This window comes from Manis pentadactyla, chromosome 7, assembly GCF_030020395.1.
Source record: "Manis pentadactyla isolate mManPen7 chromosome 7, mManPen7.hap1, whole genome shotgun sequence".
NCBI lineage: Eukaryota > Metazoa > Chordata > Mammalia > Pholidota > Manidae > Manis > Manis pentadactyla.
In genome coordinates, this window is record NC_080025.1 from 147,830,115 (window position 1) to 147,851,873 (window position 21,759).

The following is a 21,759-nucleotide window of genomic DNA, read 5'->3' on the forward strand; positions in this document are numbered from 1 at the left end:
GGGAATGCAAAATGTAAAAGCACTTTGAACAGTTTGGCAGTTTCTTAAAAAAATGAAGCATACACCCAAATATTTCATTTCTACCCAAGAGAAATCAAAGCAAGTGTCCATCCAGAGCCTTGGATGTGAGTGTTCATAGCAGTTTCATTTATAATAGCCAAAACTTGCAAAACAACTGAGATGTCCTTCAGTGGGTAAATGGATAAACAAATTGTAGTATATACATGGAATACGACTCAACAATAAAAAGAAAATTACTGACACAGAACAACATGGATGAATCTTAAAATAAATATACTGAGTGAAAGAAACCAGACAAAAAAGAGTACATATTGTATGACTACTTCACTGATACAGAATTCCAGGAAATGTTAACTAACCTATACTTACAAAAAAAAGCAGGTCAGTGGTTGCCTAGGGATAAGGGGCCAGGTGATCAGAGGAGGAGACAGTACAGGGGAGAGGTGTGACAGAGGAATTACATAGGGCCAACGGAAATGTTTTAAGGTGATGTATAGGTTCACTACCTTGACTGTGGTGGTTTCACAGGTGTACATGTAAGTCAAAACTCATCTAGTTGTACACTTTAAACAGGTACAGTTAATGGTACATCAATAAAACTGCTAAAGTGCACTTAATAGGCTTCAGCCTATATACCCCATATCATGCATGAATGTATTGACTGTGTCAGTTACATTTAATCAGAAACTGTGTATTTCTGTATTTGCTGTTGTGTTATAAAATAAATGTTTTAAGTACTTTTGAGTGCTATCATCTTCCTAACACTATACAAATATTGTAAGAGTTACAAAGTAAGTATATAAGACATTTATTCCCTTCATGGAATTGACCGTCTTCCTAAGAGAAGACTTTCATAACATGAAATATTCCCAGCATAACTCAACATTTGTACACAGTTCAGTAAAACGGGAAACTGAAAAGCGTATGAGTCCCCTCAACACACACATGTACTAAACGCTGTATGCTGATACTGGACACCCACACAATGTCCCTTTTCTCATGACGCCCAGTTTTAAGAAAGGAAGAAAAAAGTGAACAGTTAGAACACAAATGTGACAAGTAACACGGCAGATATATGGAAGACTGAGAAGAATGCTATGGGTACACAGGAGGGTGCCTAAAGTGGGAGACTCTAGGAAAACCCCACCTGTAGAGCCCACGCCTGGGCTGAGTCACAGCTGACATACCAGCATGTACCAGGGAATGGGTGGTGAACAAAACTGTTCACAGCAGATGAACTTGGTAGGTGGGAAGTAGAGCAGTACTTTGTTCCCACGATACACCTGAAGAGCACCCCACTATTAACAATGGTTCAGAATGTGAGGCTTTGAGTGGCAAGAAATGAAGCTGGACATACAGGAAGGAGTCAGGTATAAAGGACTTTCTGTGCTACCTTAAGGAGACAGGACATTATTCTAATGAAGGCTTGGGAGCAGGGGAGAGGATCATATTTTCATTGTAAGAGAAAAGTCGGGTGGAGCTTAACTGACCTAGCCCTTCAATCAAGAGTAGATTGGGGAGGAAAGAAGGGGGAAAATGCTCCGGTTAGGAGTCTATCTGTACTGTGAAGGCCCCCTGGTCTGTTTCTCTTCCCTATCAGGTGCGTACCACTGGGGACAAATGCATAATACTCAAAGACAGACTGAAGTCATTAAAAATACTTAGGCCTCGCAGTCACGACTGCTGATGAGCGTGATCAGCACGTGGTAACCAAAACACTGTTAAGAGAAGGGATTTGCCTTTTATTAAAATAAACAGACCGCCTGCTATCTGAGCTCGGACGCGGACCTGTCGGAGCCAAGGCATGCCCCCTTCTCCAGGCGCTGCTCACTCCTCACTCCAGAAATGACCAGCACCACTCCCAGGGCCTAGCAAAGAGCTGCTCAGGCTCCAACATTCCACCCCAGACATGGCCCTTGATCACTGCCTTTTACCTCCCACTATAAATAAGGTAGGCTGGCATCAAGCAAAACAACAATTTTTGAAGTATCTAAAGGAACAAAAAAAAAAAAAGAAGTTACTATATAAAATACAAAATAAATAGTAAAATAGATTTCTATAGTCTTTCTGACATCACTAAAAACCACTTAAAGAATCAAAGCACTGATACACATACTCCTTGCTATGTTTTCTTCCCTCCCAACTCCTAACTTATCTCCATGTGGTAGGCATGGAAACTGAAGCCATCCAGAGTAATGGCTGGAAGGCCGACAGTCAAGTTCCAACATCTATGAAGGAATAGGAGGCACCAGGGGTATAGAAGCAGAAGACAGTAAAATGGGAGAGACAATGCTAAAGAAAAAAAAGAAAACTTAGGCCTCGGAGACAGTTAGATCACCATGTCAAGGAAATAGGGAAGAGAACAAATATCTGCTACCTACCATGTAAGGGTCTTTAAAAAAATTTGAGATGCAATTCACATAACATAAACTTATTTTTAGTGAACCATTCAGTGCTTTTAGTTCATTCACAATGTAACCACCACCTCTATCTGGTCCCAAAACATTTCCATCAGTTCAATGTGAAACCCCGTACCTACTAAGTATTCTCTCCCCAGTTCTCCTTTGCCCAATATATGGCAACCACTAATCGACTTTGTCTCTATGATTTTCCTATTCTGGACATTTCATATAAATGTGATCATACAGTAAGTGGTCTTTTGTGTCTGATTTATTTCATTCAGCATAATGTTTTCAAGGTTCATCTGTATTGTAGCCATGTGCCAGTACACCATTCCTTTTTTTTTAATGTGCTAAATAAAACATGTGTAACATAAAATCTGCCATCCTAACCGTTTTTAAGTGTACAGTTCAGTAGTGTTGAGTCATTCATTCTGTTTTACAACTAACTTCCAGAACTCTTTTCATCCTGCAAAACTGAAACTCTGCACCCACTAAAGAGCAGCTCTCCATTTTCCGCTCCCACACGCCCTGGCAACCACCACTCCACTTTCTATTTCTAAGAGTTAGACTACTCTAGAGACCTTGTCCAAGTGGAATCATACGGTATTTGCTTTTTGGGGACTAGCTTATTTTACTGAGACATCATTCCTTTTTATGGCTGAATAATATTCTATTGTGTGTAAAGACCACAACTTTGTTTACCCATTCATCTGTCAGTGGACACGTGAGTTGTTTCCACCTCTTGGTTGTTATTAGAAGATTCTTAGAAATAATAAAACTAGAATATTTGGTTGAACAAGTTTGGAATACGGAAATAAAGACAACCAGGATGGGAGCAGGATGCTTGGAATATCTTAGTTTACCTCTTCTGAGAACGCCATCTACACTCAATGTGGTGACATCACAGATATTTATTAACTAGATGCTGTGAGGGGTAAAAAGATGCACAGAATGTGGTGCTGTCCTTTAAGGAGTGTTATGTTTCTTGAGAAGACAATCCATGTAAGTCAGTATAACAAGGCTGAAGGTGCAAGTACCCAAGACACAGTCAACACATGGAGGATGACCCGGCCCTGGAGAGTGGGGAAGACCTGGGTTCACAGAGAGAGGCTGGGCAGAGAGGACTGTGGGAACAGTGTGGGCCAAAGCTCAGAGGGGGAAATGGGTTTGCAAATATCAAACCACTCTTAGCCGTGATTACCTACATGTGCAAACTCCTTTTGTCCAATGTGAAGGCAACTTAATTAGCTTGCCCAGATGAACTAGATCTTGTAAATTTTAATGCAAACGAAACCCAATGGAAGAGAATTACAATCACAGTTCAGGAAAGAACCTAAATCCTAATTTTCAAACAGATGCAAGTTTAAGCCCCCAAATCAGAGAGTAACTGGAAGAAAAGTTCCAGAGAGACAATCTCCACAAGCCCTCAATGACACGCCCTCACTTGGAAAATTAAGTACTTCCTTAGTTCTTTTGTTTTGGTTCCATTTCTTACTCAACCCTCCTGAAAGAAAAGAGCACCTGTTCAGAATCTACTTCATGAACATTCCCTCCCAACAAAGTATCAAAACAAAACCATACAGTCAGCTCCGCTTTGAAGCCATACAAGTCTGACTCTTTTCACCTTTTGGGGAAATTAGGAAGCACAATGTAAGCCTGGGAAATGTTAACAAGAGCAAACAGTATGGCCACTCGGTGTCAGTACAAGAAGATTCCTGGTTTGGCATATTAGAAAGTGCCCAAGGACTGCAGGGAAATACAGGGGAGGGAGGCGAAGAGGGAGGAGGCTGGAGACATGCGGAGGCTGTGGCAAGGGCCAGGTGAGAGGAGAGAACGCCCACGTGGGGCGTAGAGCCATCTGTGTCTATCCGCTCTTAGCCCGGGGATGGCTGCTGGTCTGGAGGTTTCGCCTTGGGACACTGTGCGTGCAGGTGAGGAGCAGCTAAGGAATGGCCAGAGACAGGGGAGGAAAAACAGGGCATGGTGACATGAAATGAAGAAAGAAGAGATCTGGGAGGTGGATTACAGACAGCAGATGCCATGGAGCATTAAGATAAAAACGGAATCCACCGGCTTGGTCAATTACAAGGTCAACAGTGACCCGAACAGAAAGAGGTAATTAAGTGTTTTGGGTTGAAATTCATTTTCAGCCAACAGGAGTTCCAGTAGAGGAAATGATTTCAAAACCTTCTCCTCTTTTAACTCCCCCAGGGCAGCACACTGAAATTAGGAGTCAGCAGAAGGAACGAGAATGCTGAGGAAAGAGTGGGCACCAGAGCAAACCCCAGGTGAGAGCCTGACGGTCCCCGCAGAGAGCGCTGCGCACGGATCGGAGCAGCCATGCAGCACACTAGCTCCTAGGGACTGAAGAGGGTTTGGGGCTTGAATATAGTCACAAGACATTTTAGCCTGATCTATAGTTGTACTATTCTTTACAAGGAAAATCTATTCATGTATATACCTTTATATAATTGAAATTAACTTGAAAATAAAATTTCCTACAAATAAAGAGATAATCTGTTCATCAGTCTCAGCACTGTGCAGGTACACACACTATTAAGCATTCTCAGCCAGGTTAACGGTCTTTATAGTTTACTGTCTAGTTCTAACTGTAACATTTTAATTGTTAACAATTTTTAAATTACACCTTAAGGATCCTTCCAGTTAAATGATCCTAACTAGAACTCTTTTCCTATGAAAAAAACATTTTATGAGAAACTAAAACTTAAGGTATTTGAATGTACATCAACAGGTGGCTAAATTGTTTAGACCACACAGGGTCAGCATGACATGCTCTCAGGCAGGACCACATGCTCTGAAAGGAAAGCAGAGTCCAAGGGGCACCACAAGTAGACACCAGGAAGGGAGGCTGGGAGGGGTGGGCATCAGCTAGTCTCTTCACTCTTTTAAACATTTGACACAGCATATTTTTGTTAAAAATCCTAACTAGATATACAAATTCACATAAGAACATTAGTAATCAACCAAAAGTTAATTAGTAACATTTATTACTTTCTGCAATATAAGTTGTATACAAATTTTTTGCTGAGAAATTTTCAATAGGGAGCTCTGAGTTATTTTTACATCAAAGTCATAATTAGAAATATGTTATGATTTATACTTCTACTTTGTCATTTTTAAGCATCATTTATTTCTGTTTCACACTGAAAACAGGAGAGGGAAAGCCCAAGGTAAAGATCCGAAGTGTATTTACCCCAAATAGAGATCTCTCCAAAAAGGGCTGGGTTTTAAAAACAGGGTCCCTTCACCAAGGAACAAAAGAGAACTTGTATATGGGTCCCAAATGAGAAGTATGTGATAAATTCAAGCTGATTTGAAAGGATAAGTATTTTTTTTTATTATAGTAAGGACATTTTTTTTAATTCTGCATTTGGGCCTTGAATAACTTACAAGTTGCAGGAAGAACCCCAGGATGAAAAAATAACTATAAAAATGACTTTAAAATAGAAATTAGTAAAATTACTGCAAAGTTTGTTGGTTGCATTTGAGAAAATTTTTCCCTATTAAAGGAGATTTCAAATAAAGAACAATGCAAAAAATGTCAGTCTCTCAATTGTTTCTTGATTAAGCATCATAAACAGCTTGTCACTGCTCATACTAAATCTATTCTTAAAAATTCATTGCCACATTTAAAATATTTTATTATACGGAAGTCTGGGCACCCATAAGTAATTTATTAGGCTGTTCTCACCTGGTTTGTTAACCACCTACTCTAATCACCTGGAGAGTCTATTAAACAAAACAGCAAATGATTACTAAGCATATGGGTGTCAAATCTCCCAAAATGCCGGAGTCTTCAAAACTGAAGTCTGAACAGAGAGCAAAATAATGTTTTAGAAATCATACCCACTGGCGTGGCATCACTTTTAAAGAGATATTTTAAAAGTTGGAATAAAAAATGTTACACAGATTCTTTGTGTTTCCCATGAACACCACTATCGTCTATATTAATTACATTTGACTAAAAATACACAATCAAAATTTTCCTCATAAACTAATTCCTTGTGGCAAGTGATATGCTTATAAAAATCTACTTCGTGGTTATTTTTCAAATAGCATAATATTTCCACATTCAAATATAAGGAGCTATTTCAAAGGAATTCCTTAATAAATGTGCCACATCACCCCAAGCACTTGGTTAGTTCAGAACACTTCTGATGTACCAAGAGCAGACGGCAAATTAAAAAAAAAAAAAAAAAACTCAAACATTTTTATTTTTGAAGGCAAAATACCACCAGATTAATTATTTTATACAGAATCACTGTGTTTTAATTCGCAATTAAAGTAATAATCACTAAAAACTGTTGAAGTAAGAGCACGACACCCACAGGTGAATCATGACTTTCCTTGCTGTTTCATTTCTCACTTAACCATCAGTGACTGGAAGGCTGCGGGCTGAATTCCCAGGGAGGAACGCGAGCACCTAAGGCCAGCATTTCCTGGCAAAGGACAATGAACAAGACTGGAAAACTCACAGCTTGGATTTGGTTGTTAAGTACATCCTCTATTCTAGTCGTGTAATCTTTTCAGCGAGTAAATCAAAATCCCGTTATACACTAGGATGATATTCATGACCATTCTCTATATTTTATCTTCTTAAAATCAAAGACTCAATTCTAAAGGGTTAATGGAGGAATTACAAAGTAACTCTGTAGCTTGCATTTCCCATAGTACTAAACTAAAGCTGCTTCTTTTAGTCCAGAAATTTGCTTTTTTATACTGTGAAAAGCCTCTATGAATCTGTTTAACGTATTTCTTTCTTCTCATCTATTCAGTGCGACTGGGCATAGCACGCAGTGCTGTGCGTGCTGGTACCCTGCAAAGCACCACATGACTCACTGTTCCCTAATGCACTCCATTAATCCTGTTTGGACAGCTGGGGCCAGGCATTTGTTAGCTATGTTTTAATTGTTCCATCTTCTTCTTTTTATTTATCTCTATGGCAAACTACTCAGGAATTTAATTTGTTGATCTTCAAAAAGCAAGTTTTGCCACTAATTTGTTTTCTTTGTTTTAAAACTACACTCAGCATGTAACTTTCTTCCATACAGTCAGTATATATGACTATTAACAATTAATCTTTAATAATGAAGCACAGTGAGAGAGTTTCCTACATGATAAAATGGCAGGACAGCTGTAATACCACAGGGATTCTCTGTTGGACTGTCGTAATACAAATCATAACATTCAGCTACAAATGAAGTCACTAAAGTGCATATTTTTGGCATTTTCAAGATCAGCACATTAGAAGCAGATGTCAAAACAGTGACAAGTCCTATAAAACGGACACAAAAGAAGCAAGGCCACTGAGCGAATGAGCTGGTGTCAGTCTGTGGACAGAGGTTCTTTTTACATTTACACTGCAGATCTCACTTTTTATTAAAACATGAAATTCTCTGTAAGAGTTGTGAAGGTAACTGCAAAGCTTATGCTTTCTGGGCACAGCCTGCATCCCTGATGGCTGTGAGTCTTAAATAAATAACGGAGGCAACAGAAGACCTAAAACAAAAAAACTCTTAAGTTACTTGCAATTTTTGTTATGAGCATGTTGCTGAGGCTGAATGATGGGATTTTTCTAATCATTTGTGAACACTCTTTAGCCTAAACCTAAGTCTAGAAAACTCAATAGAACTGAAATTTTTGTCTGAGGTAATATTTAGCCACAAACTGAGAATACAGTGCTTCATGAAAAATAAGGCCAAATGAAGATGTATTTAAGTATTTCAGTGACAAAGTTTCTATGTTTTACTTCTAAAAAGATGACCAAAATTTTCTGTAAACTGAAAAACTAAGAGAACTATGTGACTGACAGGCAAGTAAACAACTGAAGGACTAAAGGGCGTTCTTGAGATGAGGATGTGCCCGCAAACATCGCCTGGCTTTCATTCCATGGACACAAAGCAGCTTAAAATAAGTTATACAGATTTTCAATTTTTAAACCATATACTACATCATAAGTTTTTAAAAACATTTCATACAAGAAAAATTAGTTCAATACTCCCTAAACATTTCTTTGAAAATCACTTTCTTCACTACAGAACTCAAAGAATAACTAGCCAGTGGGAAAAACCATCCATTGTTTGGGGAAGGAACATTTTGAAGTGTTAAAAAACAAGTGGCCTTTATTTGATAAAAGTACTTGCTTAGGTATAGCACTATATATAAGTGAAGCAGAGAAGTAAAGGTATAAAATCATGTGGGAAGAAGTATTACACCTCATAAGGGTGATCTTTTTGAAAAAGTTTAAAAACTGGAAGCTGAGAAAGAAGTTTAGAAGCTGCAGGCTTGAGGTGAGATTCTCCCACTTACACTTACCCAGTGTCCTTGACATCACAGGCAGAGCGGAGCTCAAGACCAGGAGGGACACACAATTCCCAATGATCTGTTAGGAGAAATCAGAAACATCCCAGGCAGTTAAACAGCAAGACGATAAATAAAACCATTCATATTCTAGGAAGTTACTGTACAATCTAGTTGCTTATTATACTTTGTTAACTTCTTAATGATATTATTAAATATAGAATTTAAAGAGAATAAGAAAATTTTTCTATAAGCATTTAAAGTTTATAAGCTCTAGAAGATACTTACAGTACCTGGCACAAATACAGTTACAGAACACTTGAATTATTTTATACCTCAGACAATGTATTTTGTTATTGAGTGAGGTTGCCAATTTTAAAAAGATCTGCCTGTCAAGTAAAAAAATAATACATTCAAGACTTCTGATCCTATATTTAAATCCAGAGTACTGCTCAACATATGTATCTACTTCTAATATGTTCAACTATATGTAATACCAAAAAGCTAGAAATCCAAAACACTTAGATTCTAGTAAATCATTTCCAACATGTCCCGTGCTTATTTCTTCCTATCAAATAAGAGGAGCTTAAAATATGTATTAATACTGACAATCATTAAACTAGCAGCTAAGTATCTTAAAGTCATAGCATTCTATGCATAGATAATGTATATAAAATAACTTCTCCCTATTAATACAGACTGAAAACATGGACTAGAGAAAAGAAAGCAGCTCTTATTATTCTTCTCCATCAGCCTGTGGGAATATTTTACAAAGATTCAGTCACTATGTAAGATAGCAGCCTTTGTTATTCCAAAGCCAAATGACACATTGTAGGAAGTCAAATTAGCCTCCAACTACAAAAGGTTTTTGAATAGAACTCTTCCGTCTTGCTTTAATTATTCAAATTTGAAATACTCTTATCTCTACTACTTGTAGCAACCAAGTTCTTCAGATTCAGACAAGCTCCCTGAAGTACAGTCCGCACAATCAAAGTTACTCATTAGCAGTACGTTTTCTGCAGAGGAAAAAGAGCCCTTTCAGGAGCCTTCTGCAGCCAGTTCACAAGCCCCGCGGCTCTGTGCATTTACAAGTGAATGGACGCCATCCAAATTAAACAGAGCACATCCTTTTCCCACTTATTCAGCATTTTGAAAATCTTTCAGTTTGTGTTTATGCAATTTACAAACAAATACCTATTATCACCGCAAATGAACCACTCAGGGTGGTTACCAATAAAACAGTCCATTTATTTTGGAAGGCAAAAAGGAAGGAGGTGTAGTCACTCAAGACTTTATCTTACCTTTGTCATGGTTGTATCATCCTTCTGAGGAATAAAGTTTCCAAAAAATCGGAGGCTATAGAAACCGACAACAGAGGACACCATAAGATAGCTGTGAGAATCAAGGAAAAACCTCTCCAAAGAATGAATGCATGTTTACTTAAGTTCTCAGTAGTCTCCAAAAAGTCTTCAGGTCCAAGAGAAAAACAAAACACGACACAACAAAAGGCCACTTGGAGTGCTTGAGGAAGACTGACTTGTTTTAATCTTCTAGGCAAGTGTCTTAGTGAATTACCGCTGTCCCAGAAAACTAGACAGAAAACTTGTTAACAGACAGAACATTCAGTTAAAGAAAGGATACAAAATCAAAATGATCTCGAGTGCAGCTCCCACAAAACCAAAAGCAGAAAGAGAAGCATTTCCTATTCCAGGCCCCTGGGAGAAAAAAACACTTTTCAGAATTCAATGACACTATTTGGTTTCCCTAAAATTGTTTTATAAATATAGGGCAGTTGAAATTAGAAATGTTTAATACCCTGGAAAAATATCTAAGCTTTCAAGGACAGTAAAACATGATGTTAGACTGAGTTCATCAACTAATTCAACCACATATTAACAATTTAAATAAGCTGAAACATTGTGATTTATCTCAAATGTGTAACTTGTCTAACAAAATGTTATAGATAATGCTTATTCTTAAATTCTGAACATTATTGCAAGAAATTTTTAAAAATGTAATAGTATAATAGGAATAAAACATATAATTATATGAATGAAACCTGAGACAACAAATAAAAATTATACAAGTAAAGTATGTCAAAAGCAAGCTAAGCATAGAGAAAGTCAATGTGAAACCCTGTCTCTATACTTGAAAGTTTACTTTCCCCAAACCTTCCTTGGGAATTCAGTTTTAAAAGATATAATTTAATTAACATATTTTTAAACTATAATGCTGTAAATTTTTTCTGAACATTATACCTATTCTTAAAACCTGTGTTATCTAGACCTTAAAAAAATAATAAGAATAGTATTTATTAACAAGACCAGCAGGCAAAAACATCATTACTTACTAAAGGAGGAATAGTATTCTCAAAGCTTATTAGTTAAAGAAACTATCTAAATATGAACTTTTACTGTCAGCTTCAATCACATCTAACAGAAACACCAAGATAACTAAGAATGTATAGTTAAACTACAAAATAAGCCAATAAATATCATAGATACAATATATAATTCTAATTTTGGCATAAGAAGTAAGAATACCTATGAAAATTTCATATATAAATAAGGTAAAGGTGAAGAATTTATCAACTTTTTATCCGTTTTTTGAAGAAGAAATGAATAATACTAAAGAAAGTGCCCTGTCCAGAATGGAAAACATTTTGGAAATATTCACTGTCTCCAGAGAAGGCCTCCAGGCAGGATTAAGATGGTCAGATTCGTTTACACCATCACACAAGCAGCCTACCAGGTGCAAGCCCCTCTCTGCTATGTACTGAGGGGTGCCCACAAATGTGCCATGGAGCTTTGGTCCTGACTAGTGTGCACCATATGAGAGTGGGTTAAAAAGTGCACACAAGTCAACACAGTAGGTGCCTTCTCGCTCTATCAGCCGATTTGCATCTGAACCAAAGTCAGAGCACCAACCTGTAGATGGGGGAGGATGTGCATGGTTTGTTTGCAGGTGAGGCACCAGGGCACCTCGGTAGGCTCACACTGGTGGGCAGACCAGGGCAGCGGCAGATGGCACAAGGGCCTAAAAGGTTGGTGGGTAGGGGATCTAAATCGAAACTATGGCTGAAAAAATTAGCTTTGAAAGAACAGGGCATCTTTGTGTTGCACTGAATGGACTGGACAGGAAGGAATTAAGATCAATACTGGCTTTTTTCTGTTGAAGAAAAAGAAAGGTGTATCATCTGGTCCAGGGAGAGAAGTGGCCTCAAAAGCCAGCAAGTTTTACATTCGTTTCTATAAGGAATGGGAAAGCTGCCAACTTAGAAAAATACAATCAAATGTTAAAATTTTAATACCACTTTAAATATTAATAAGCTTATAGAGACCTCTGGAAAAAGGATGACGAATATAAATATTCAGCGGTAACTACCTTCTATATGGAGAATATATTCAAGTAAGCTAATCAACACAATTTAATAAAATCATACATTTTAAACAAGAGAAAACTTAACCCATGAAAGGATATACATCTGACTCTCCTCCCGTAAGTGAACATTCAGACTCAGTTTCCTAAAATATGTAACTCTTTTTTGAAGCATGAGTCCCTATAACCACGTATTTGGATCTTTCACAAGCCCAATGAATCCATCTAATAAATTCTTCATATGTCACTATTTCAGAGTATATACTTTTGTAAAGAATTACGAATACTAATTTCAGTATAACAATGATAAATTCTGATAGGAAGTCTAAAACAAAACCGACACTTGATAAAAGGCCCTGCTAATCCAAAATAAGAAATTAGAAACAAGTCATAGTTTATAAGCACTGTTGTTTATAAAGCTCATTACATAAAGAAATTCATATAACTTGAAGTATACACATGCAGAGAGGTGAATGTTTTAATTTACTTATTTGAAATACTCAGGGTACATACACAATACTTTTGCAAAACAAAGATCTTTTAAAACATTTTACTTTACCCTTGTTCCTTTCGGCATTGCTGTTTCATCAACCAACAGGCAAAGAATATTACAAGCCACCAGGAGGACTGAAATGGACTACAACGCAAAGAGTAAGGCGTCAGTTCTGAACTTCAAAGGTATTTGGCCATTACACATGTAAGTAACCAACCAACTGTGCTTCAGAAGGGAGGAAAAGCAGCCAAGATCAAAATCCTTCCTATGAACCTAAAGTAATCAGACTATCTACAAGAACTCCAGAATAAATTCTAAAAGATTCTGCAAATTACTATAATTTCAAAGTTTGTGACAAAAGCCAGTAATACAGATCCCTTTACTGACTGATTCCACCAACTGGAAACCTACAACTCCACAAATTTAAAAAGTGGTCAAAATGTTAGCAGAGCTAATTTAAAAATGTACTTTTCATCCTATTAAAGAGTGTGAAGCACAGAATTTGCAATCTTTTCTCTCAATTTTCAGCAAAGCAAAAGAATGAATTTCCTGCTGTCATGAGGAAATAGATAATCTAGAGGAGCTTTTAAAAATTACCATTAATTTCCATTTTTGCTCTACTGAGATTTTATAAATAAAGACATGGATGGATTTTAATCCTGTTGATAGAACCAGTTTATCTGACACCATGTAGCTGAGGGAGTTGCCATACTTAAATACTAAAGTAAATAAAAAATAGTTTGCTTTGTTTAACTAGGAAACGGATCCTTACTGTCTGGGTAAGGAGGAGAAGCATAACAGCAGGGAACAGCAAGTTCCTTTCCCAGGCCGAAGCCCTTTTCCTCCTCTCTGTTAGAAGGGAAAACAAAACACAACAAGAGATTTCAGTAATTTTCAAAAATTCTCTCTAGATTCACATTTTCATTCCTTACTATTATAACCAGTATGTATTATTTTACAGAATTTTTTTCAAAAAACAAATTATTTTTCATTTTCTTCCACAAACAATAAAAATGAGTCTTAAAATCAGTTTGCTACTAAATAAACAGCTCGATCCTATGACCCTTAAATTTTAGCTCTATAAGGGGATTGAGGGGTATTATGTTTAGGACACATGGTGTGGGGGATCACGGGGAGAACAGTGTAGCACAGAGAGGGGACATAGTGAATCTGTGACATCTTGCTGCACTGATGGACAGGGACTGCATTGGGGTATGGGTGGGGACTTGATAATATGGGTGAATATAGTAACCACATTGTTTTTTCATGTGAAACCTTCATAAGAGTGTATATCAATCATACCTTAATAAAAAATTTTAGCTCTATAAGGACATTCATTTGTTAATGAAATGTATTGTTAATATACAGCTTACTCAGAAAATATAGAAATATTTATTATTTGACACAGACTTACATTTTGATATAGATGTGAATGAATAATGTAACATGAGTAAAAAATCCCCTCTAATTCCATATCCCTAATTTCTTTCCCAGTTTACAAACACCTAGTTTACCAAAGGCTGGAAGCAAACCCCCACTTCTAACTACACTGGTCTATCTCAGGTTACACCAATCCTCACAACATGAACAAATGGAAAAGAAGGATTAACTTAATTTTTTTTTAATCTGTACAAAGGTATCAAAAGGCTACCATGGCTATGGAAACTGAGAGGCAATACTCTATGCAGTAGATTGTGGTGAGGTTCCTATCTGCCTTTCCCCACACTGTGCCTAACTGGGACTCACAGGGTGGAAAAATCAAGGAGAAAGCAGTGGGTAAAAGAAAATGATGTAAAGTAAAGCTTTCAACGAACTCCACAGAGCTAGAGGGACCAACCTTGGAGTTCGGGGCTACCCAGGCAGCCAGAATCTGAGAGACCGTGATCACAGAGAAAAGGAAAGAGGGAAGAGGTGAGCCTGACATTCAGCTGCTTTCCCCTCAAGGCAGAAGGGCCAAGGGACTGGACAGGGAAGGGCAGCTAAGAGGCAGAGGAGCCCAGCAAAACTTCTGCCAGCTGGGATCTTGAGAAGTGGAAACTAGAATTCGGTGTTGACGAGGCAGACGGGGCCACGGTCAAGACTGAGCAAGCAGGCCCTTGGGCAGGGCCGAAGGGAAGTTCCGCCGGAGGGGCAGAGCCCAACCGCACAGAGGGCCTTGGGAAGGCCCACCCAGCTTCCAATGCTCTCGAGCCCAGACAGGTCGGACCGATCTGCCCCTTCTCTAGCTGTCGAACAGAAGCAAAAGTAAATCTTCTCAAAGAGAAAACAATACCCAGAGTTTCTACAATTTTGTATAAGTAGTTTTCAGACAATCAAACATTATCTGGAGATAAGGCAGAGAAGAAAGACGACGGCACCAGATATTGGACCTATTAGAAAGAGGCCTTAAAATGACTAATATGTCCAATAAGATTAAGTGACAAGATAAGGTAAATGTCACAATTTGAATCTGGAAAAATAATCAAATGGAAAAATACCATAACTATAATTAAGAGTTCAGCAGGTAGTTTTAATGACAGTTATGACATAGCTGAAAAGACAATGAAATGGAAAAGAGGTCAGTAGAAAATATCACAGACTGAAACACGCAAATAAAATGGGAGAAAAAATACAGAAAAGAATGTAAGAGTGAAAAGGTCCAGCATGTGTACAGCTGGAGTCTAAGGAAATTAAAAGAATGAGCAGAAGCCATGTTTGATTAGATAATGACCAACATTTCCCAAATGGATGAGACAGTAAGCCACACACTCTATAAGTGCCAAAGATCCCAAGAAGGATAAATACAAAGAAAACCAAACCTAAGCACAGCGCACAATTGCTAAACAAGGATAAAAAGAAAATATTTAGAAGTCCTTCAAAACGGCAACAATACAACTTTTAATTAGAATCCAGGAGACACTGAAATAACATCTTAATAATGTTGAAAACTACCAGATAGATTTCTGAATTCTGTAAAATGCCCTATAAATAGGAAGGCAAAGTTAAGTTTTCAGATAAACAAAAACTGACAGAATTCATTGCCAGGAAGCTTGCACTAAATGAAACACGAATAGATGTTTTTCAAGCAGAAGCTAAATGAATGAATACTGGAAATACAAATCAGGGACATGCAAGTTAAAACATCAATAAAAACCATTTCACATCTGCTAAAACAGTAAGAATTTAGAAGTCCAACACTGTTGACTGTCGACAATAATGTGAAACAACAGGTAGTCCTACCCATGCCTAGCAGGAATGCAAATAATTCAACTACCTGGGAAAACAGTTCCACATTACCCAAAAAAGCTGTATATGCACATACTCAATGATCCTGTAATTCCACTTCTACTATGTACTCTGAAAAAAAATGTACCAAGAGTTATGTAGAAGAATGTTTACAGCAATATTATTAATAATAGCAAAAAACTGGAAACCAATCAAATATCCATTAACAGCAGAATGAATAAAGTAATTTAGGCAATATATGTTCTATAATAATGAAAATGAATAAACAACATATATGATTCTCAACAACATAATACTGGACTTCCACTTCTGAAAATGGAGTAACAATAGGGCCCAGATTTACCATCCAGCCTGAAACAATTAAGAAATCAAAAAAAAATATGCATCTGAAACAATTTTCAAGATACTGGACATGTGATAATGGAAGGACAGTGACCTCTAAGAAACAGACCAACAACGCAAGCCCAGTGTCTGCACGCTTACTGTCCTGAGAGAGTTTCCCAGCCACATGCAGGGAGGGGAGCCCAAGCAGTGCCCAGCTCATCCCTTGCATTGAGGACATGAGATGGAAGTCTGGGGAGAGCAAGTCAGCTGGATTTTACAGAGCAAAGGGCCAGAGAGAAGACTGCTGCACAGAGAAAGAACCCCAAGGATCTGCAAAGAGTCACCCTTGAGTCAGAAGGGTGATCATCAGCTCAGGTATGTGCAGAAACCATGCACAGCTGATGACAGAGCCACCCAAACAGACTGGAGGAACAGTATCCACCATCACAAAGGGAGAAGAACAGTGCCTGCTCCCAACCAGACGGTACAAAACCTCATCAATCAACAGCATTTCATTGGATAGAGCACTTAGAATAGTCTTAACTCAGTAGTAGGGAACAATAAGCCCCACATGAAATGCTTTGGTCCAGCCTAACAAGTAAGTGTCCCAAGTTAGAACCAACAAAGTTCCTCACTTACAGTAATAGAAAAATACCAGCACCCTACAATGTAAGATTCTCAAGGTTGCTTAAAAAATAAAAGAACATCCTTGAATTATAAGGCAACTTCAAGTGGGCTAATGTACACATAAGTGGAGTCCCTGAAAAGGGGACAGAGAGAGGAAAAGAAAAATATTTCGAAAACGGCCCCAAATTTTCCAAATTAGATGAAAACTATAAATTCTGAGACCTGACACTCAAACCAAAGAGCAAGAAACATAAAGAAAACTACTCTAAGGAACACCATAACCAAATTGTTCAAAATCAGTGATAAAAAAGGACACCTTTAAAGCAAAGAGAAAAAAAGACCCATGAAAAGATAAGGATGACGGAAGATCATGTGACAGAAACAAGGCACTGACACAGTAGAGCAACATATTTGAACGTGAACATCTGTGAAGTCATTTTGCATACATACAAAAAATAAATGTCAATAAATACATGCTTAACCTCTCCCTAAACTAAAAGATACTCTTTATCAATGGCTTTGGACAGATTGAAAACATTTAGCATAAAGATTTCATAATTTTTAAAATATTTCAGACTACAGTAAAGTCTTTAATAAGAAATGAAACTAATACAAGTTAAGGAAAAAATGTACAATACCTAGTTTTGTCTTTAAAGTCTTTACATTTTCAAGCTCCTGTTCCAACTCTGTTATATTGTATTCCACTGATGAACATAGTCCTATTGAAAGCAAAAATATTTTAGAAGGACAACAGGACCCCTGATAGTATAGGACAGATAGCCCACATATTTAATTAACACATAAAATAACACATTGAAAATCCCGATCACTGAAAATAAAAACAAACACTGCTATGATTCATAGAAGAGTATATCCATTTCTTTACCACTTAAAACTTTCAAGTTCTTCTTGGAACACTACATGTTTCCTAGGAAATGTCTTACTTTGATAAAATTCTTATTTGCGGGGTGGAGCCAAGATGGTGGTGTGAGTAGAGCAGCAGAAATCTCCTCCCAAAACAACATATATCTATGAAAATATAACAAAGACAACCCTTCCTAGAATAAAGACCAGAGGACACAGGACAACATCCAGACCACATCTGCACCTGAGAGAACCCAGCACCTCGCGAAGGGGGTGAGATACAAGCCCCGGCCCCGCGGGAGCCGAGCGCCCCTCCCCCCAGCTCCCGGCGGGAGAAGAGCAGGCAGAGCGGGAGGGAGACGGAGCCCAGGGCTGCCGAGCACCCAGCCCCAGCCATCCGGGCCAGAGCGCAGGGCGCTTGATACTAGGAAAACAGGGCAGCAAGAACAGTGAGCGGGTACCGGAGGCCTGGCGCCGGAGGACATAAGAAAAGTGAGCGGCCATTTTTTTGTTGTTGTTCTTGTTTTGTTGAGGTGAGTGCTTTTTGGAAGTCTTAAAGGGACAGGGAACCCAATACTAGGGAAACAGGGCAGCAAGACTGGCGAGCAGGTACCAGAGGCCTGGCGCCGGAGGACAAAAGAAAAGCGAGCGGCCATTTTTTTTTCCTGTTTTGTTTTGGCGAGCGCTTTTTTGAAGTCTTAAAGGGATAGGGACCCCAATACTAGGGAAACAGGGCACCAAGACCGGTGAGCAGATACCTGAGGCTGGCACCAGGGAATAAAAATGAGCAGCCATTATTTATTCATTTATTTAAAAAAAAATTTTTTTTTTTGGTGGCGTTATTTTGTTTTGGCGGGTGCTTTTTGGAAGTCTTAAAGGGGCAGGGCGGGTCACTTAATCCAGAGGTAGGGAATCTGGGGATCTCTGGGCACCCTAACCCCTGGGCTGCAGGGAGCAGGGAGGCCCCTTACGAAGATAAACAGCCTCCCAGCCGCTCCTGCTCCAACGCGACTCCACCACTTTGGAGCAGCTGCCCGAGCCAGGCCACGCCCACAGCAACAGCGGAGATTAACTCCATAGCAGCCGGGCAGGAAGCAGAAGCCCTGTCTGCGCGCAGCTGCGCAGCACAAGCCACTAGAGGCCGCTGTTCTCCCAGGAGAGGAGGGCCACAAACCAACAAGAAAGGAAGTCCTTCCAGCCGTCACTCGTCCCAGCTCTGCAAACTATTCCTATCACCATGAAAAGGCAAAGCTACAGGCAGACAAAGATCACAGAGACAACACCAGAGAAGGAGACAGACCTAACCAGTCTTCCTGAAAAAGAATTCAAAATAAGAATCATAAACATGCTGACAGAGATGCAGAGAAATACGCAAGAGAAATGGGATGAAGTCCGGAAGGAGATCACAGATGCCAGAAAGGAGATCGCAGAAATGAAACAAACTCTGGGATGGTTTATAAGCAGAATGGATAGGATGCAAGAGGCCACTGATGGAACTGAAATCAGAGAACAGGAACGCATAGAAGCTGACATAGAGAGAGATAAAAGGAACTCCAGGAATGAAACAATATTAAGAGAACTGTGTGACCAATCCAAAAGGAACAATATCCGTATTATAGGGGTTCCAGAAGAAGAAGAGAGAGGAAAAGGGATGGAAAGTATCTTGGAAGAAATAATTGCTGAAAACTTCCCCAAACTGGGGGAGGAAATAATCAGAATAAACAGACCACAGAAATACACAGAACCTCCAACAGAAAGGATCCAAGGAGGACAACACCAAGACACATAATAATTAAAATGGCAAAGATCAAGGACAAGGAAAGAGTTTTAAAGGCAGCTAGAGAGAAAAAGGTCACCTATAAAGGAAAACCATCAAGCTAACATCAGACTTCTCGACTGAAACCCTACAGGCCAGAAGAGAATGACATGATATATTTAATGCAATGAAACAGGAGGGCCTTGAACCAAGGATACTGTATCCAGCACAATTATCATTAAAATATGAAGGAGGGATTAAACAATTCCCAGATAAGCAAAAGTTGAGGGAATTTGCCTCCCACAAACCACCTCTACAGGGCATCTTACAGGGACTGCTCTAGATGGGAGCACTCCTAGAAAGAGCACAGAACAAAACACCCAACATATGAAGAATGGAGGAGGAGAAATAAGAAGGGAGAGAAGAAAAGAATCTCCAGACAGTGTATATAACAGCTCAATAAGCAAGCTAAGTTAGGCAGTAAGATACTAAAGAGGCTAACCTTGAACCTTTGGTAACCACGAATTTAAAGCCTGCAATGGCAATAACTACATATCTTTCAATAGTCACCCTAAATGTAAATGGACTGAATGCACCAATCAAAAGACACAGAGTAATAGAATGGATAAAAAAGCAAGACCCATCTATATGCTGCTTACAAGAAACTCAGCTCAAACCCAAAGACATGTACAGACTAAAAGTCAAGGGATGGAAAAACATATTTCAGGCAAACAACAGCGAGAAGAAAGCAGGGGTTGCAGTACTAATATCAGACAAAATAGACTTCAAAACAAAGAAAGTAACAAGAGATAGAGAAGGACACTACATAATGATAAAGGGCTCAGTCCAACAAGAGGATATAACCATTCTAAATATACATGCACCCAACACAGGAGCACCAGCATATGTGAAACAAATACTAACAGAACTAAAGGGGGAAATAGAATGCAATGCATTCATTCTAGGAGACTTCAACACACCACTCACCCCAAAGGATAGATCCACCAGGCAGAAAATAAGTAAGGACACGGAAGCACTGAACAACGCAGTAGAGCAGATGGACCTAATAGACATCTATAGAACTCTACATCCAAAAGCAATAGGATATACATTCTTCTCAAGTGCACATGGAACATTCTCCAGAATAGACCACATACTAGCCCACAAAAAGAGCCTCAGCAAAATCAAAAATATTGAAATTCTTCCAGCCAACTTTTCAGACCACAAAGGTATAAAACTAGAAATAAATTCTACAAAGAAAACAAAAAGGCTCACAAACACATGGAGGCTTAACAACATGCTCCTAAATAATCAATTGATCAATGAACAAATTAAAATAGAGATCAAGGAATATATAAAAACAAATGACAAAAAAGAAAAATTCTTATTTGCCTCTGCGCCACCTCGCAGCCCCGAGCACTAGAGCCCACTGCCACACGTGTGTTAGCCTGTGCCTGCCAGCACTGCACATGTGCAGTGGGCAAGCAGACCTGGGTAGGTGAGAACCCTGGCCATGGAACTTCCGTTTTCTCTACAGTGACTTGCAGGTTTTCCTCTATTTTTTGCAACTACAAGCAATGTTGCAATGAACATTTTGTATACACACCCAATACATTTTGGCTCTATTATTTTTGTATACCAGATTCCCAACATTCAGACTGCTGAGTCAAAGGGTGTGAACATTCAGTTTAAAGAAATTTAAAGGTTAGGTCCCCCCAAATATTGTAACTTATTACAATAATTTCCATCTATAGCTTTTTAAAGTACTTATTTTCCACTATCTTCCTTAGCACTGAATGTTATAACTCTTCAATTACTGCCAATATGATAGCAAATGTTTTCCTACTGTTATTTCAACATGTATTTCCCTAAATGTGGTTGAGCACCCTTTCATGTTTATCATGTGGATTTTCCCTATTCATATTTTCCACTTGTTTTTCTAATGGTTATCTCCATGTTCTTCCTATTTTACCTGTTAAATTTTGAAAAGGATAAATTAAAATCCCCCACTACAAATGTTGATTGATTAGGCTCTCAGTTTTTAAGAGCTTTTTTATTATGCATTTGTATTTGTCTGCTAAATTTTTTTTTGTTTCCTATATAAGACTGTTACATCTTTGGAATCACACCTTTTGTCCTTATAAAATGAACCTCTTTAATGTTTTTCAACTTAAATTCTGTCACATGGACTTCACCACTTTTTTTGTTTATACCTGCCTTACTTACTGACTTACATTAAGAGAAACAGAAAGAAGTTTAAAATTAAAGGTATACACATCAGCTGAATCTTTTTGAGGTTTAACCTATAGCAGTTGGAGTTTGCTGGTTATAACAACTGAAATTGACTC

General features: G+C 38.4%; 1 protein-coding gene across 3 annotated transcripts in view; it reads right to left on the minus strand.

The window, feature by feature from the left end:
- Positions 1 to 21,759, minus strand: part of LMBR1 (limb development membrane protein 1) — a 139,024-nt gene that overhangs the window by 20,028 nt on the left and 97,237 nt on the right. For 2 of the 3 annotated variants that reach the window (XM_036899475.2, XM_057504943.1), the window contains 6 exons: positions 17,430 to 17,510; positions 13,388 to 13,464; positions 12,682 to 12,759; positions 10,386 to 10,459; positions 10,046 to 10,136; positions 8,760 to 8,826 (listed from right to left, as the gene is read on the minus strand). In XM_036899475.2, the coding sequence (XP_036755370.1) occupies positions 8,760 to 8,826; positions 10,046 to 10,136; positions 10,386 to 10,459; positions 12,682 to 12,759; positions 13,388 to 13,464; positions 17,430 to 17,510 (468 nt within the window). Of the gene's footprint in view, positions 1 to 6,135; positions 6,174 to 8,759; positions 8,827 to 10,045; positions 10,137 to 10,385; positions 10,460 to 12,681; positions 12,760 to 13,387; positions 13,465 to 17,429; positions 17,511 to 21,759 lie in introns of all 3 variants that reach the window. The other variant, XM_057504942.1, reaches the window with a different exon arrangement.